At 53.6% G+C, this 16,097-nt stretch overlaps 1 protein-coding gene across 1 annotated transcript; it reads left to right on the top strand.

The window, feature by feature from the left end:
* Positions 1-3,064: 3,064 nt before the first annotated feature.
* SPARC (secreted protein acidic and cysteine rich) lies at positions 3,065-12,675 on the top strand. Its single transcript, XM_030283787.4, has 10 exons — positions 3,065-3,410; positions 9,043-9,111; positions 9,275-9,325; positions 9,480-9,564; positions 9,979-10,100; positions 10,295-10,415; positions 10,601-10,734; positions 10,902-11,050; positions 11,613-11,761; positions 11,956-12,675. Exons 2-10 carry the CDS (start codon positions 9,055-9,057, stop codon positions 11,982-11,984), a joined length of 897 nt encoding a protein of 298 aa, XP_030139647.1. The 5' UTR covers positions 3,065-3,410; positions 9,043-9,054; the 3' UTR covers positions 11,985-12,675.
* Positions 12,676-16,097: the final 3,422 nt, after the last annotated feature.

Below are 16,097 nucleotides of genomic sequence, written 5' to 3'. Positions count from 1 at the left end.
CTGCACCACCCCACTCATGGAGAAAGCTGCTGTTTCCATAATTTCCCAGTTCCCACCTTTTCCCCCTAAGTGAACAACACAATTTTGAATGTTCATGCCATTAAAAATCCTCTCCATTAATCCTGATAGTAAATCCTGGGCAATCTTGCTCCCTGGGGTGATGTGGGCAGGCACAGGAGAGAGATTGCAGTGGGTACCTTTGGGCATATCTGAAGTTAACTGCAGGGTGACATCACCAGTGCTTGTGTCTCATCTCTGAGATTCTCTGGTTAGCCTTTGCAGATGCCTGATACAATTAATGTTCATTAGCAGTCTCACAGCAGCATCACACAGGAGAGAGCCCAGTGTTCTCTCTCTCCACATTTCAGGAAGGATGTTTTCTCTCTGCTTTTCCCATAAAATAGAAGCTTAAAGGGGACTTCTCTGAATCTGATAGGTTTTTTAAAACTGTGATTTTGGTCCTTCCATCTCCTTAAACAGCTGCTGATAACATATGCAGGGCACACAGCTGGGGAAGCACTGCTAATTTTAGCAGCAGCTCCTGAGGGAGGGACCCTGCTCTGGGCCAGGCACAGGATGGAAAGTCACAGCGTTTGCTCAGGGCCCCACATGACCTCGCTATTTTGGGGCTGCCCACGTCCCACCTTGCCCCAAGCCCACAGACACAGTGTGGCATCAGCCCCCAGCCTTCCCACAGCCCAGCTATTCCTGCCACAGCACTGCTCCTGCCCAGCCCTGGCCAAAGGGGACGGTGGCTTTTGAAGGGAAGTAAACAAGCTTCAGGCTAAATTGAGATCCCCACAACTCACACACTGAAGCAGTGATGGATGAGGTATTTTCTGCCTACATATGCCCGCTGTGTTTTCATCCAACTAAGGGGGTTGTGTTCTCTTGGGTTTCCTTTACTCCCTGATCAGTGAAATTCCATCACTCTCCATACAGATGATGCAAATGATTCCTCCACTGACTGGCCCTTGCAAGGGCCTGTACATGGCCTTAAAGATCTGAATTGATCAAGGTAAGAAGATTTTAAGGAACTTGAACTCCCCAGAGTAAAATCCACACTGGACAGGGGAGCTTGGAGAGGTTCAAAAGTGCACATGAGATGATTTGAAAGGAGTCAGCAAGCAGAGATGGCATGGAAGTCAGTGATTGCACTTGGTGTTAGCCTGGAGCAGCCGTGTTTGTAAATCAGACACTAAAATCCCAAAGTGGCTTAACTTCAGACTACAGTGCAGAGCAATTGCCACGTTGTCAGTTAGAAAAGTAGTGGTTTCTTTTCTCTTCTTTTTTTTTTTTTCTCTCTAAAATTTTTTCCAGATGTCTTTTTTTTTTTTTTTCCTTAGTAGAAGAACCAGCAGCGGTACAATTTCAATGTGAGTCGTGACTAATCCACTGCAGAGAGCATTCAACAGCTGTGTCCAGCTCCTTGGGTTATGACTCAAGCAGATGAAACTTTGTTTTAGGGGATGTCTGACCTCTGGAGCCAAACTGGACCTACAAGTGGCACTGGTGGCACCCGGGAGCCACGGACACTTGTGATGGGAGGACAAGGTGCATTAGAAGGACCCATGGAGTCTTAGACACCATCACAAATCCAGCCTCCACAGGGAGCTGGGAGGGTCACGTGGAATATTTATTAATGTCTCTGTGAGTAGTATCAACACCCACATATCAGCACCCAGGGATGGGATTTGGGAAGTGTGCAGCCAAGTAAAGAAATGGGTGAAAAAGATTTTCCTCTCTTGTTCTTTGCCACCAGCCTCCTGAGCTGCCTGATCACAGAGATTGTCTGTTCACTGGAAAGTGATGATGGGTTCTCATTAACCCCTCCTCCATTCTTTCCCCTTTGGCTTCCTTTTCTGTCCTGTTTATATTTTTTCCTTGATGGCCATGGGATGTTTAGTCTTACATCTGATCTCTCACATGCAGCGAGGCTGGGTGAGGAGTGAGCAGATACATCCTGCAGAGCAAGGAGCCAGCACAGCCTGGCAGGTCCTCACGGGCCAGTCCCTGTGCTGACATCTAAATCCTCAGCAACACCAGTGGGAAGAGTTAAGCACCACCCAGGTCCATGTCTCAGCCCTCTCAAAGATAGCACATAATCAAGAATGAACCCAAACCCCAGGCAGCTAAGACAAAACACGATGCTGAATTTTGCTGTGATCTCGGGTGTCCTTCACCCAGCATCCACAATCACACTGCTGGTGCCCAGATGTCCCCAGTCCTGCTGCCTGCATGGGACATCATCTTTCCATTGCCCCGGAGAGCAGCCCCAGGGTGAGGTTTGATGCCACAGGAGGATCATAAGCTGCAAAGAGCTGGATTATCCACAGGGCTCAGGACAGCCCTGTATGGCACAGAGACATTCTTTGGGGATGCCCAAACTGTAGCAATTTTTGGCTACTGGTTCTCCTTTGCAGTGCAGTGCCAAGGCCATGCTGGTGCTGGGGGAGCAGATGCACCTCAGATCTTCTCAGACATGGAGAGAAGCAAGGGGAGAGGAGCTGGGTTTTCACCCTGGGCATAGAGAGGAACAGATGGGAAAACTCAACTCCAAACAGCTTTGCTGCTTGGCTGACTCTGACTGGGCAGCTGCTCCAGCTGAGTTATGATCTGTAAAGTCAAAATAGTGAGTGATGTCTGAAGAGACCACCGAATTCAGCTGAGTGGCAATTCTGGCTGGGTTTTGTTCAATCAGTCCAGATCTGCTGGATGATAGCCACAACAGAGAGACCACTGTGCTGAGAGTCACATCTACCAGCCCAGCATTTCTCTGCCTACTTACAGCATTTCAGGTATGTCTTTATCCTCCACATTCTCTGGGTCATTCTTTCCTCTCCCTCTCCACAAGGCAGTCAAGGATATCAGAAATGTTAGGAGACAGGATGGAGAAGCAAAAACTCTCCTACTTTCCTCTGCATGCCCCTGAGGATGGGAAACACCAGCTCAGGGACTGAGCTGAGAAATGACAGCATTTAAGATTATAATTGCAGCAGGTCGGGGTGTTAGGAGGTGCAGGACCAGGCAGAGAGATGGCATTCCCCTATCCCCGTGTGCTGTCAGTCCGAGAGAGACAGAGAGCTGGGAACTGAGCACAGGCAGCTGCTGTGACAGTGACTCTGCTGGGAGGGCAGCGCTGGGCACTGCTCTGCCCCTGACAGGGACCCTTGGATTTTCAGCTTGATTTCTCTGGTCTATCCTTTGGAGCCAGGCTCAGGGACTGCCCACTGGGAAGCGGAGGAGAGGAACAGACCTATTTGGGAAGCTAGAGAGGAGGAGGAGGGGGAGAGGCAGAGGGAAACCCAGCCCACCCTTTGGCTTCCTCCTGCCTCCTTCTAAAACTTGCAGATTCCTCCAGCCTGTCCAAGCGCCTGGAGTTCCCTCAGCCGTGCTGCCGGGACTGCGAGGTATGGCCCGAGCTTCGCGATTGCCTTTGCTGTGCTTTTCCCCCCGGCACGGGGGTCCCACAGCCCCGCTCCTGGGGCTCCCTGGCCCGGGACCCCCTGGCCCAGCCCGGGGAGCGCTGGCAATGCCGCACTTGGGATGGGGAGCTGGACGCTCTCCACCCCAAGTGGTGCATGTAGAGACCCCTCCTGACTTCAGCCCTTCCTCCTCTTCGCAGCATTTCCCTTTCTAAACTGTCTTCATTTCGCTGCCAAAGCTTCAATGCTTTGGTAGCATCTGACTGTAAAGGTTTAACTTGCCCTCATTCTTCTCTCTGCTCCCTTTTCCCCCTCTGTGTTTTCAGCTGGTGCTTATTTCTTTAGTGAGATCCATGACACCAAGGTCTGGTCACATCAAACCAACCTGCAGAGAAAATCAGATGTAGTTGTGATGAATTCTCCCAGCCTGAGGTGTGTTGGCAGGTGATGTTTTACTCACCAGAGTATCCAGAGGAAGAACAAAAGAGCTGCCGACTTCATGTCAGCGGTTTTATTTTTTTTTCAGTGCAGCCGATCTTATTTCTCCTTTGAAAAAGAAAAAAAAAAAGAAAAAAAAAAAAAAAAAAGACACTCGGCTTTTTGTTCCAAGCAAACTCTGAAAGCTTTTCAAGTCTGCTGCCCTGGCTTGCCAAACTCTGGCTGATCGACTGTTAGGGGGACGGAGATTGCAGGATAGGAGGAGCAAAGCTCTTTCGGGGTGTTTTTTTAAGTTTTAAGACCTCGAGTTCTGTCAGGCACAATTTTAGGTCCCCACAGAAGAGATGAGGGCTCGTTTCCTTTAAAGGCAGCCGCTGTCCTTCCCGGCCTGCTGACGTGACAGTCTCACTCTGCTCTTTGTGTCCCTTCTCTAAGAAAGCTCCACTCCGTTGCATCCAGCCAAAAAAAGGGAAATTTAACCAGTTGGGGGCTGAATTCCCACCCAAACCAAAGGCAAAAGTTTCAAGTTGGAGTGAAACCGGGGGTACTGGGAATGTCACCAGTACTCCCGAGTCCTCAGAGACGACCAGCTTGAAACAGCCCAAAAGCTCAGCATCCCTCCAAAAGGACTAAAGTTAATTGCAGCCGTTTGTTAGGATCGACCAGGCGAGTTTTAAGTGGAACAGAAAAGCTGCTGCGTCCGGCAGAGCAGCTGAAGCCAAGCCATTGTCTGCCACATAGGCAGGAGCAGGGGTGCGGGCGGTGTTGGGAGGGGGAAGAGCAGAAATAAACTTTTCGAACTTTTTTTCAAGCCCTTCCTTTCCACAACACTCTGCTCTTCCATGACTCAGCCCCAGAGGAATGTCGGCTCCCATGGAAACCTTTTCTGGGTCCTCTGGTCCGAGGGATGTCGGGGCTGTTATCGCTGGAGCGGCTGTGGCAGGGCAGGTCCAGGGAATGTTTGGAGATGGTTTGCATTTTTGCAGAATATTTATCGGACAGTTTATCCTCTGCCTCCTCTGTGGGATCAGCTGGTTGCACCCCCGGGGCCGGAGGGACCTCCCGCACCTGGCACAAAGCATCCGGGCTGCTTTTGGCACTGCCTTAGGTCCAGCCCGCACAAAAGAAAAAGCAGGACAGCAGGACAGCAAAATTCTGTCTCGCCTGTCTGCACAGGGCTCATCCGTGAGCGGCTGCCTGCAGCTCACGGCACATCCAGGCTCTTTTCTTGGTACTAATTTAAGTGTTTTCTATCACGAATTCAATCTACAACTTGGAGAAACTATGACAGCTTCAGCACACAGCTGTGGGGCAAGCCCTGCAAGATGTGAGCATTTCTGAGCTCCCACGGAGCTGCTCAGCTCCCAGCACAGGGAACGGGCTCACACAGAGCTGTGGTGTAGCCGTGTCTTCAGTGACTCTGCACAGGCACATGGGGTAGGGAGATTTTTTTTTCCCCTGCTGTGTTTTATTCAGTGTGAGCTAAGGGGAATTTCACTTCCATCTAAACCTTGCATGGCTTTCTGAGCCTGCACAGTGCATGAGAGGGGTCTGTGCAGGTGGCAGGAGCCAGGCTGCACTCAGGGCAGCTGCAGCACATCTGGGTGAGCCGGCACTGAACGAGCAGGGACCTGTTCAGCAGGGAGCTTCATGCGAACTCACGCAAACAACTCCGGCTTCAAATGAATTTCAGCTTGGGAGTGGCTGCTGAGTAAAGCTCAGAGGGTCTTGCCTGCGTAGGGAGGGCAGGGCCAGGCAGTGAGGACCCGGCCCTGCTGTTGTGTCTCTGTGGGGGTCACACTTGGTCACCCATCTGCACCTTGAACACTGTGGCCCCAGTTGGGTTTGGCAGAACCTTTTTCTGGACCAGCTTTGCGTTACCCTCAGCGTGAGGTGGGGGAATGTCAGATCCCCCAGAGACGTGGATGAGCAGCGAGCAGAGGGAGGGTAGGTGCAGGAGACCCTGGGGCTGTGCCCCCCATTGCCCATTCCTGCCCCGTGGCTGCAGTGGGAGGAGGCAGCAGAGCCCAGAGCCCCTCGCCCGGGCTCGCAGGGGTGGCAGCCGGGGTGAGCCCGGTGGCCTCAGGGAGGAGCTGTCAAAGTGGCCAGGGAGAGACTCCTCCCCACGCTAACGTGGCATCCCAAAGGGCTTACGCAACCCTGGACAGGGCCAGCGCCACATGGACCACACTCCACCATCCATGGAGCCTCTCCTGGAGGCTGCACCCGCTCATCAGTGTCCTCCCCAAGCCACAGAGGCCCCAGGCTGGGGTCCCCAGAAAGACCCAGTGGCACAGACTCTCCCCTGTGCATCACTGCAGGGCATGTTCCTGCCAGGAGGAACTGATGGTGGTGCCAAAATCTTGGGGGGAGCGTGGTAAAGAGTTCCCCAGAGCAGCTGGTTTGGAGTCTGTGGAGGTGCTGAGGGTCAGCCTCAGCCGTCTCTACACCCTGTGGTTTTCTTCTTTGGGGTATGGCTGCAAAATGCAATGAGCAGCTGGTGCTGAGGGCCATGCTGGAGAGGTGAACCATTGAGAGGGGTTTGGGGGAGCGCCCAGACTCTGTTTAAAGAGTGACTGGGAGCTGAAGTCCCCATGTAGGATGCAAGTGGGATCAAGGATTAAAACATCTGCACAGCCCACGTGTCCTGCAGCCCATGGTGCCCTACTGACTGCTCAATCCACAACATTCAGGAGGGCAGGCCTGAGGAAAGTGTGGTGACCATGGAGCTTCTCTTATTCCATATTCAGTAGTCTTTTTTTTTGCTGGTTTCCAGCATCCTGCAAAGTGCTGGTGTCTGTTGATTCCTTTAGGATGTAGAAGAGCCTAAGTCCCCGCTTGCTAAAATATTTTTCCCTGTTTTCTTCTGCCCAAAATGACCTCCTGGCTGCAGGCCCTTTGCTGCCCTCTGCCCTCCATGGGGTCACAAAGCAGTGCCAGGCCCTCCCAGTGCAGAGCCCCTCAGGGATCCTCCCAGGTCCCTCCAGCTGGGCAGTGGATGCTGAGCTCATGCTGTGGCCCAGCTGCCAGCTCCAAAGAGCATCCTCTTGGATAGCAGGATCATGGTTGCTCCACAAGGAGGGAGACTTGCACCATGTACCACATTATCCTTATAGAGCAACCCTGTGTGCAGGGCTCCTGAGCTGTTATTTTAGGACTTTTGGCCACCAGGCATTCAGGAATGACCATTTGGAACCCAGCCAGGAGCTCACAGACACTGCAATGTCCTCACTGAACAGGCTTTGCCTCCAAAAAGTTGTTATTTTATAATAAATTTGTTTTACCATCTAAGGCACAAGACCGTTCTGCAGAGCTTGTTTGCTCAGACATTTTCATGCTCCTTCTTCCTCCAAACACAACACTGGCAGCTCCAGCTGTCTGCTGGCTCCTAGCAAACATGACCCCACTTACTGCATGCCCAGACTTTGAAATTCAAGGCTTTTTTAATGCTTGGGGAAATGATCTAAGATGGCCTTGGCATGAGGTTGGGTTCTTCTTAGTGCCACCTTCTACAAGTGCATGCCCTGCCCTCTCCTCCAGGCTGGGCACTGCCCAGGGAACACCACTGAACCTCAGAGCACCTTCCAAAGCAAACAAGCCCCTGGGAGAAGCCAGGGGATACCAGCAAGGGAGGAGATGGCCAGAATCACCTGTACTTTTCCACCTCCCTCCCCAGACAACCCTTCCTGGAAGAAAGAACCAGTGATCTCTGCTGACAAATGCTGGCAGAGCTCACAGAAACCTCCAGAACAAATGAAGATGAGGGGAAGGGACAGCTCACAGCAAGCAGGAGAGGAGGGAGCTGCTCAGCCAAAGAGCTCATCACCTCTCCCCACACTCCTCTGCCACAGGCCCTTCACACCAGCACAGCAGCCATCCCCACCACCCCTCCCAGCCCTCTGACATCCCAGGAAAGCTGCCCTCCATTCCCTGACCCCTGCTTAGCACAGACACCCCACCAGAGGCTGGGGGAGGTGCTGAGGTTGGAAAGAGAATTTTCTCAGAGTGGCCAAACCTCCCTAAATCAGGAAGCAGAGCCCAGCCCAGGCAGTGCCCGGGCAGCAGGGCAGGTTTGGTGTGGTTTTACACCCAGACAGCCGCTGTGCACGAGGAGGGAACGGCTGCAGTGACATTAGATATCCTGGGAGAGAAGAAGAAACCCGGTCCAACGCTTTCTGTCCAGCAAATGCCTCTGCGTGCGTGGCCAGGGCGGGCTGGGGGCAGGTGGAGCGGAGGAGGGCAGGCAGGAGGGGAGGCCTGGCAGGGGCACAGGTGCCCTGGCTGGCAGGAGAGAGGACAGGACGTGGGTGTTGGTGTTTGCAGGCGGAAGGCAGCAGCGGGCAGCCCTCGCTGGCAGCCTCGCAATGCCACCGGCATATTAAGAGACCAGCTGAGCTCCTCTCTGCCCGCACACAGAGCGGCTCAGCCCTGCCAGGCAGGAACGGGGGGGACAAGGACACGGGGATGGCACCAGCTGCGCTCTCCTGGCTCGCACCGCTCTCCTGCGGGGGCTCTGCGAGGGCTCATCCTTCTGGAGCTGTCACAGCCACAAAGTGTCTTGGACGCCCCAAACCCGGTCTGAGGACCCTCAGGTCTGAGCAGGAAAGGGAAAAGCAATAGACATGCCAACATTTTGGGGTGCTGGGGATGAGGGACTGGTGTCTGATACCCCTAGGGATGCCTGTGTCCATGGGGGAAGGGGTTTTCTAAAGGATTTGATTCTCAAGTGCTCTGTCTCATTGTCTCTCTGTTATCTCTTTCCTTCACCCACTTCCATATTTCTTCTGATTTACAACTAATATTATAGACTTTCATTCTTTATACCTGGCACTCCTATCAGGGGATTTTTAACATGAAAAATGTGGGGGGATCAGTGAAAAAAAAAAAAACAACAGAGAAGGAAAGAGCCATTTTGACTGTGATTTTCCTAAAGGCATCCAGGAGACCAACAGACATCTAAACCCCACTGTCTCATTCTGCAAAATCAAACCAATTTATCTTGGAAACACGATTTGGCCCAAGGTTTTGGCTAGAAAAGCCAGTATGTGGGTCTGTAATACTGAACAGACGAGGAAGGAAATGGAGAGAACACCCTTCTCGAAGTGTCTGCTCAGCCTGGAGCCCAGCAGCACACAGTGGCCTCCTTCCTCATCCCTCCTTTTCCTCTGCTTTATTCAAGGTCTGCTGAAAGATGAGGGCCTGGATTTTTTTCCTTCTCTGCCTGGCAGGCAAAGCCCTGGCAGCGCCGGTAAGTCGGGGTTGTTCATCTGGAATAGCCGATAGCTTTTATAACAAATAAAGTATTGAGGAATGAGGAACAACTTGAGGGTGGCCCTCCTGCCTGTTCCAGTGGGTCACCCCCCTTGGGACTGTCCTGTGGATGCCCCACTCATGTGCATTTTCCTCTGCAGCAGGAGGCTCTGCCCGATGAGACAGAGGTCATCGAAGACCCCACCACAGAGGTAGGTGGTTCTGTCCCTCCTCCTCACCCATCCCCTCGGCACCCACTGCTCTAGAAAAAACACCTCCAAAGCTCTGGGGAGCCATGGGGGGCTGCTCTGCCCCACAGGAGCTGGGGCTGTGCACCCACAGCAGAAACACCAACCTGTTTTGCAGGAGCCAGTGGGGGCTAATCCTGTCCAGGTGGAGGTGGGAGAGTTCGAGGAACCCACGGAGGACGTAGAGGAGATTGTTGCAGAGAGTGAGTCACTCTTCCCCTGCCCTCCAGCTGGCAGGGACACTGTCCCCTCGCTGTGTGGGCGAGCTTTAGCCACCCCAAACAGTGAGGGGCTCCTTTGGGAAGGGCTGTAGCACAAGGACAATGCCATCTGGATGCACATTCAAAGCTAGAGGCACATGGCTTCTTCCAGCCCTGGGCTCTCTGTAAGCCCATCTTTGAACAGAAAAGCCATTGGCGTGGCTACAGAAAGGAGTCCAGGATTAGCCCCAGGGCTAACATGGATTTCTGGAGACCTTCACACCTTCCCAGTGTGAGAATAGATGTGGGGGCTGTCCCTGGTGAAGTCTCAGTCTTCCCTCTGTGCTGAGGCGCCCTGAGCATCTCATGGGAGGTGAGGATGTGGCTGCATCTGACTTTGCTCCCCTCCTGCTCCAGACCCCTGCCAGAACCACCACTGCAAGCACGGCAAGGTGTGCGAGGTGGACGACAACAACTCGCCCATGTGTGTGTGCCAGGACCCCTCCAGCTGCCCCGCCACCGCCGGCGTCTTCGAGAAGGTGAGGGCAGGGTCTGCTCGGTGGCCCAGGGCAGGGAGGCTTTGCCAGAGATGGTGACACATGGAGACAGAGTCAGGGTGGCTGGTCTCCATCTGGTGGTGCAGAAGGAGCCATTGCCACCCCAGGAAACAAGCTAAACATCTCGTTTGGAGGCTCTCCCTGCCTCTCATGCAGCATCTCCCCTTCTCGTGCAGGTCTGTGGCACTGACAACAAGACCTACGACTCCTCCTGCCATTTCTTTGCCACCAAGTGCACCTTGGAGGGAACCAAGAAGGGACACAAGCTGCACCTGGACTACATTGGGCCTTGCAAATGTAAGTGGAGCCACACCCTGAGACAAAGGCACCCCTAACTGGGCACAGCCCCCATGTTCACAGCCTGGTGGAGAGCAAAGGCCCTGGCAAGCTCAGGGCTGAGGTGGGAGGGCAGCGGGGCCGAGTGTGCAGGGTGTGCAGCTGCATGTGCAGATGCTGCACTGAGCCCTGTGTGTGACTTGCAGTCATCCCTGCCTGCCTGGACACAGAGCTGACCGAGTTCCCCCTGCGCATGCGGGACTGGCTCAAGAACGTGCTGATCACTCTGTATGAGCGCGACGAGGACAACAACCTGCTGACCGAGAAGCAGAAGCTGAAGGTGGGGGACAGGGGAAGGGGTCTGGGAGCTCACCCCTACAGTGGAGGCCAGCACAGACAGGGAGCCTGTCCAGAATGACCTGTGGGATCCCTTAGTGACCCTCCCAAGGTGGCCCCTTGCACCCCATTTCCCTGCTGACAAGGCCTCCCCGGCCTCTCCCGTGGCAGGTGAAGAAGATCCATGAGAACGAGAAGCGCCTGGAGGCCGGTGACCACACCGTGGAGCTCCTGGCCCGGGACTTTGAGAAGAACTACAACATGTACATCTTCCCTGTGCACTGGCAATTCGGGCAGCTGGACCAGCACCCCATTGATGGGTGAGTGCCAGCAGAGCAGGACAGGGACCTCGCCAGAACCACTTCCTGCCTGAGGACCAGGGTGATTTGGCAGTAGAAGGTTCAAGGCAGGCTGTAGATGTGACACCAGTGGGTGGCTGGTGGCAGAGGTTGTGGCAAACCAAGCTGGGGTAGAGGCACCTTTGCCTCCTGCAAACTGCTCTGCTGCAGGAAGAGGGGCCTCCCCCAGCCCCAGCTGCTCCCACCTCCCTTGGGTGTGGAGTTTCTCTCTTCTCAGATTTACTGTTCTACGACAGTGCCCTAAAATATCTTAGTCCAAAGGCCCTGGGATAGATTCAGCAGCTGAGATGGCAGCTGCTGGCTTAGCTGTGGGCTGCAATGGGCATGGGAGTGATCACACACACAGGCTGTGGGTGGGGGCAGCTGGCAGGGACCCCGGCTGGTGGCTGTTTTGTGACCAGATACCAGTCCTTGACCCTCGTGACACTCAGTGGCTGACACTGGGAGGGCACAGGGACAGCAGCCAAACCAGAGAGCTGGGGCCAGCATCTTCCCTCCTGTGAGCGTGTGGCCGCCCTGGCAGGTACCTGTCGCACACGGAGCTGGCCCCGCTGCGTGCCCCCCTGATCCCCATGGAGCACTGCACCACGCGCTTCTTCGAGGCCTGCGACCTGGACAACGACAAGTACATCGCCCTGGAGGAGTGGGCCAGCTGCTTCGGCATCAAAGAGCGTAAGTACCGGGGAGGGCAGGAATTGGGCTGCAGGGGAGGCTGAAGTGCACCCCCAGAACCCTCTCTGTGCATGAAGCAATGCATCACAGCCAGCCCTGGGTGAGGGGAAGCAGGGGGGAATGCGAAGGGTACAGGAACAGGGGGACCCTGGCAGTATCCACCTCCTAACTTTGTCTCTCTTTTCCTTCCACAGAGGATATAGACAAGGATCTGGTGATCTAAACGCTCACCTTCCTGCTCTGCTGCCAACTTTGTCATGTTTTAACCTTCCCACTTCCTTTGGTTGTTAAACTGCTTTTGTTTTGTTTTGTTTTTCCCTGGGAACAAGGTGCTAATATAGGTCTAAACATATGTAGTAACGGTGCTAAGAGAAATAACAGTCCTCGTTCATAGCCTTATCTATCACCACTAGATTACTCACCCAGCTGTTTCCACGTGCCTTTTCTCTCTCCTACGTCTTTACTGCTGGTTGTTCCTGTGCTAAATATCCGCTCTGCCTCACCATCCGCTCTGGGATGGACTTCTCTTAACTTCTCACTAACAGCACGTTCCTGGACACTCAGACACAAAACCCTCTCAGCTGATTCACCACCAGTCACAGATGGCAGCGAGGGAAGGCAGAGCCAGAGGATGTAGGAGGATTGGGTCTCAAGCAGAGCAGCTGCAGGTGACATTGTGGCCACCCAGCTCGTGGTAGGAAGGATGGAGAGGGGTGAGAAAGAGTGGTAGGTTTTTGTTTTCCTTTTTTTTCCTCTCATTCCCAGGGTTTGAATTTAGCAGTTATTGGGCACAAAAAAAAAAAAAAAGATAAATTGAACAAGCAAATAGGGAAGCGCACAGAATTTAAAACAAATAAGATGAAATATTCCCATCCTGTAAATTCCTCTTGAATAATAAAGGTTTGAAAGTGCTACATGCTTCACCATCGCTCAATGACCACGCTGCTGTCGTGTTTTCTGTGCGAGATGGGGTGTGTTTGCCTGTTCCCCGGGGTGTGTGTGGCTCACCTTGATGTTGTGATTCAGCTGTAGGTGAGATAAAGCTCTTGGCTCTCCCCAAATCACAGCGCCCTTAAGCACTTCCCACCCCTCTGCCTTGGCTGTGCCTAAATTCCAGCCCTGCTCTTCCAGGGAAGCTGTGTCAGACTTGGAAGGGATATTTCTGCCCATAAAGTGGCGCGTTTGCCACATGCTCAAGGGAAAGGCTGTAATATTTTTTTTCCTGTTGTGGATTTAAGGGATGCAAAGGATGAAAGGGAGAAGGTACTTGGATTTTGCTTTATACGAGAGGGTCCTGACAGGAGCAAAGTGATGGTTAAATCTCACAGGCTGAGAACTCTTTTTTTTTACTTCTGAATGTTCCCTGTGCCTTATATTATTAAATTCCTGCCACAGTGTGAGCAACCTGATGAGTTTCTGTAATAAAAAATACTGACTTGAAACACTGACAATAAACCAGCCTGCAATGTTCCTCTGTTTCATCCCATCCTGGTGAGAGGGACTGCCCCCTCACTACCAACCTCATGCATGGGTTCAGGTTGTTACCACAGGTCTCCCAGCCCCAAAAAAGGTTCTGGTCCAAGGTAAGCTGAGGTGTTTCTGCCCATTCCAGCCCATCACTGTAAAGGGCTTGGGGAGTGTTGGATGAGTAACATGTGGGCAGAGATGGGATCACTGCAGCAGCCAGCACAGACACTCACATGGCTTTCAGGCCTTTGCTTTCATCAGCAATAAAATCCCTGGGAAATGCAAAAAGGCACAGGAGTAGGAAAATAAACCCCCCCATTTGCATGGGCTAAAAATAGCCAAGTTGCAGCTCTGGCTCAGCTGTGAGGTCCCTGTTGACAGCCCCTGTGGAATGTGCTCCCAGCAGGGCTGTCAGGTCGGATCCTGCACAGGGTCACTGAGCTGGGGCAGATCCCAGGGAACACAGACACTTGGTGTGGCCGAGGTGTCTGACCCCCATGGGAAAGCAGAGCCCAGAGGGGCCAGGTGGAGCACAGCACCCATTCCCCCTGGCCACTCTGCTTCCCAGGGCTCTCAGCCCAAGGGGGGTTCTCAGAGGAGACACAGTGAATGCCTCCCCACTGCGGGAGCAACGATCTGGCAGAACTGACACAGAGAAGGGCACCACTGCCCATGACCCCTGCAAGAGCCTGCTGGATGTGACCCACCTCCAGGCCAGGAGAGCTGCTGAGAGAAGGTTTGGGCAGGGCAGAGGACAGGAAGACAGGCAGGGGCTGCAGGAGATCAGCCATCCTGTGCAAACCTGCTTTCCAGTCACTCCCTCAGCCAGAAACCCTCACTCCACTCCCCTGTGGGAGGCAGCTCCCCTCCTTCCAGCTCAGCCCTGCATGCCAGTGCCGCCAGACAGGCACAGGAGCTTGGGTCCTGTGCAAGGGAAGCCTTTCCAGCCCTCCTCTCCCCTGCCTTCCCCTCTGGAGGAGTCAGCCCCAAGCCCCAGCAAGCTGAGGAAAGCCAGCAGGCTGCTGGTTATCACGGCTCTGCAAGGTGCAGTGATCCATCTCCAAGGCCATGTCCCATCCCAGGGGACAGCACTCCTGTCCCAGCAGCCTGGCAGAGCCCAGAGGAGCCAAGCCAGTGCTGTAACAAAGTGCAGCTGCCCTGGCTTTAACTGATCCAGAATGAGATCAGGAGGTTGAAGCTGGGGCTCTCTTAACCCTTCAAAGGCCACAGCCTGAAGTATCAAGTGGCTGGAATTTCACTGCCTTGGGGCAAATGCCATACAAGGGGTTATGTCAGGACTTGAGGAATAAGCTGGCCTCTTTGAGCTTTCAGACCCAGCCAGTCAGCAAGGGTGGAACAGAACAGCCCTTTCCCTGTTGGAGCAGAAATCCAGCCTTCCCGTGCCTGCACAGCAGGAAAGAAACTCGCCTGTACTTTCCAAGTGGAAATTCTCCCTGTGGTTTGTGCTGACTGAGGACACAGTTTGCAGACCTGGAAAAAAAAACCAAAAAGATAAATAGAAAACTAACAGACAGATCTGGATCCAAAACCAGCACCAGCCTGACCCAAGTGCTACAGAGCATCTGCAGAGATGGTTCCTTTTGGTGCAGTTACTCACTGAGCCATGTCCTGCATTCAAGAGAGGAAAGATGGGGCACACAAAGACTTCTGTAGAGATTTGTGCTGTCCTGTGTTTCCCTGACCCTCACTTTTGTAAGAGAAACAAACTGTGGCACAAATGCTGCATTAAGGTTTGTGGCTGAAATGTAAAAAATGCACGTACAGATGAAAAAGGTGACAAGCCAGGGATCACCATGACTACTCCAGTCACACACCTGGAAACAGCCTGGACTTGGAACCCCACACTTTGTGAGGTGTAGCTGCACCTGGAGCTGCTTCTACTATAGCTAATAGTGACACTGGAAACCCATGGAATTAAACTCATCCTACAGCACAGAATCATGGAATCACAGAAAATTCTGAGTTGGAAGGGACCCACAAGGATCTCTGAGTCCAACTCCTGTGACAGGACAACCCCATGAATTACAACATGTGCCTAAGAGTGTTGTCCAAATGCTTCTTGCAATCAGGCAGGCACTGTGGCCACTTCCCTTGGGAGCCTCTTCCAGTGCCAAACACCCTCTGGATATTTGAAAATATCCAACCTGAGCCTCCCCTGACACAGCTTCACATCATTCCCTCAGGCTCCATGTGTGAAGGCCGGTATTTCACACAGGTTCAAGTCTCATCAGCTAAAATCAGCCCTGCAAAGGAAAATGGAACCGTGTAACTGAGGGCTTTGACCCGTGTTCAGGTACCCAGGGTGGTGGGGCTGATGAAGTCACCATTCCCAGTGGGAATCTCACACACAGGTCTCTGCCACAGCAGTTCAAGCACCACCAGAATTACTGCTGAGGGGGGATCTTATCATGGGTCTGGCACAGAGTGTTCCAAAGTGTCAGGCTCCACTCGTCTGCCCTGCTCCGACTTGAGGAGCCGCTCCCAAACTGCCCATACTCACTGCGGAGCATCCTTTTGTCTCAAAATCCCATCTATTTCAAAGATGATTTCAGTAAAATCTCGCCCAACCTCCAGCGAAGAGACAATGCCGAGGGAAACCCCTCGAGGTGCGCATCTCCCCGCGGCCGGAGGGAGGGAGGGCAGAGGGCGAGGAAGCCGACACGTCTGTCTGCCCCTGAAACTGCGAGAGGGGCGTCCTCCCCTCCCTCCCCACCCTCCCCACCCTCCCCGTCCTGCCCATCCCCGCCCGATCCCATCCCCGCCCGATCCCATCCCCGTTCTGCCCATTCCCGCCCGATCCCATCCCCGTTCTGCCCATTCCCGGCCGATCCCATCCCCGCCCGATCCC

The sequence above is a fragment of the Taeniopygia guttata genome, chromosome 13, assembly GCF_048771995.1.
Source record: "Taeniopygia guttata chromosome 13, bTaeGut7.mat, whole genome shotgun sequence".
In the NCBI taxonomy this organism is placed as follows: Eukaryota; Metazoa; Chordata; class Aves; order Passeriformes; family Estrildidae; genus Taeniopygia; species Taeniopygia guttata.
This window is presented reverse-complemented; position numbering and strand designations above follow the sequence as displayed.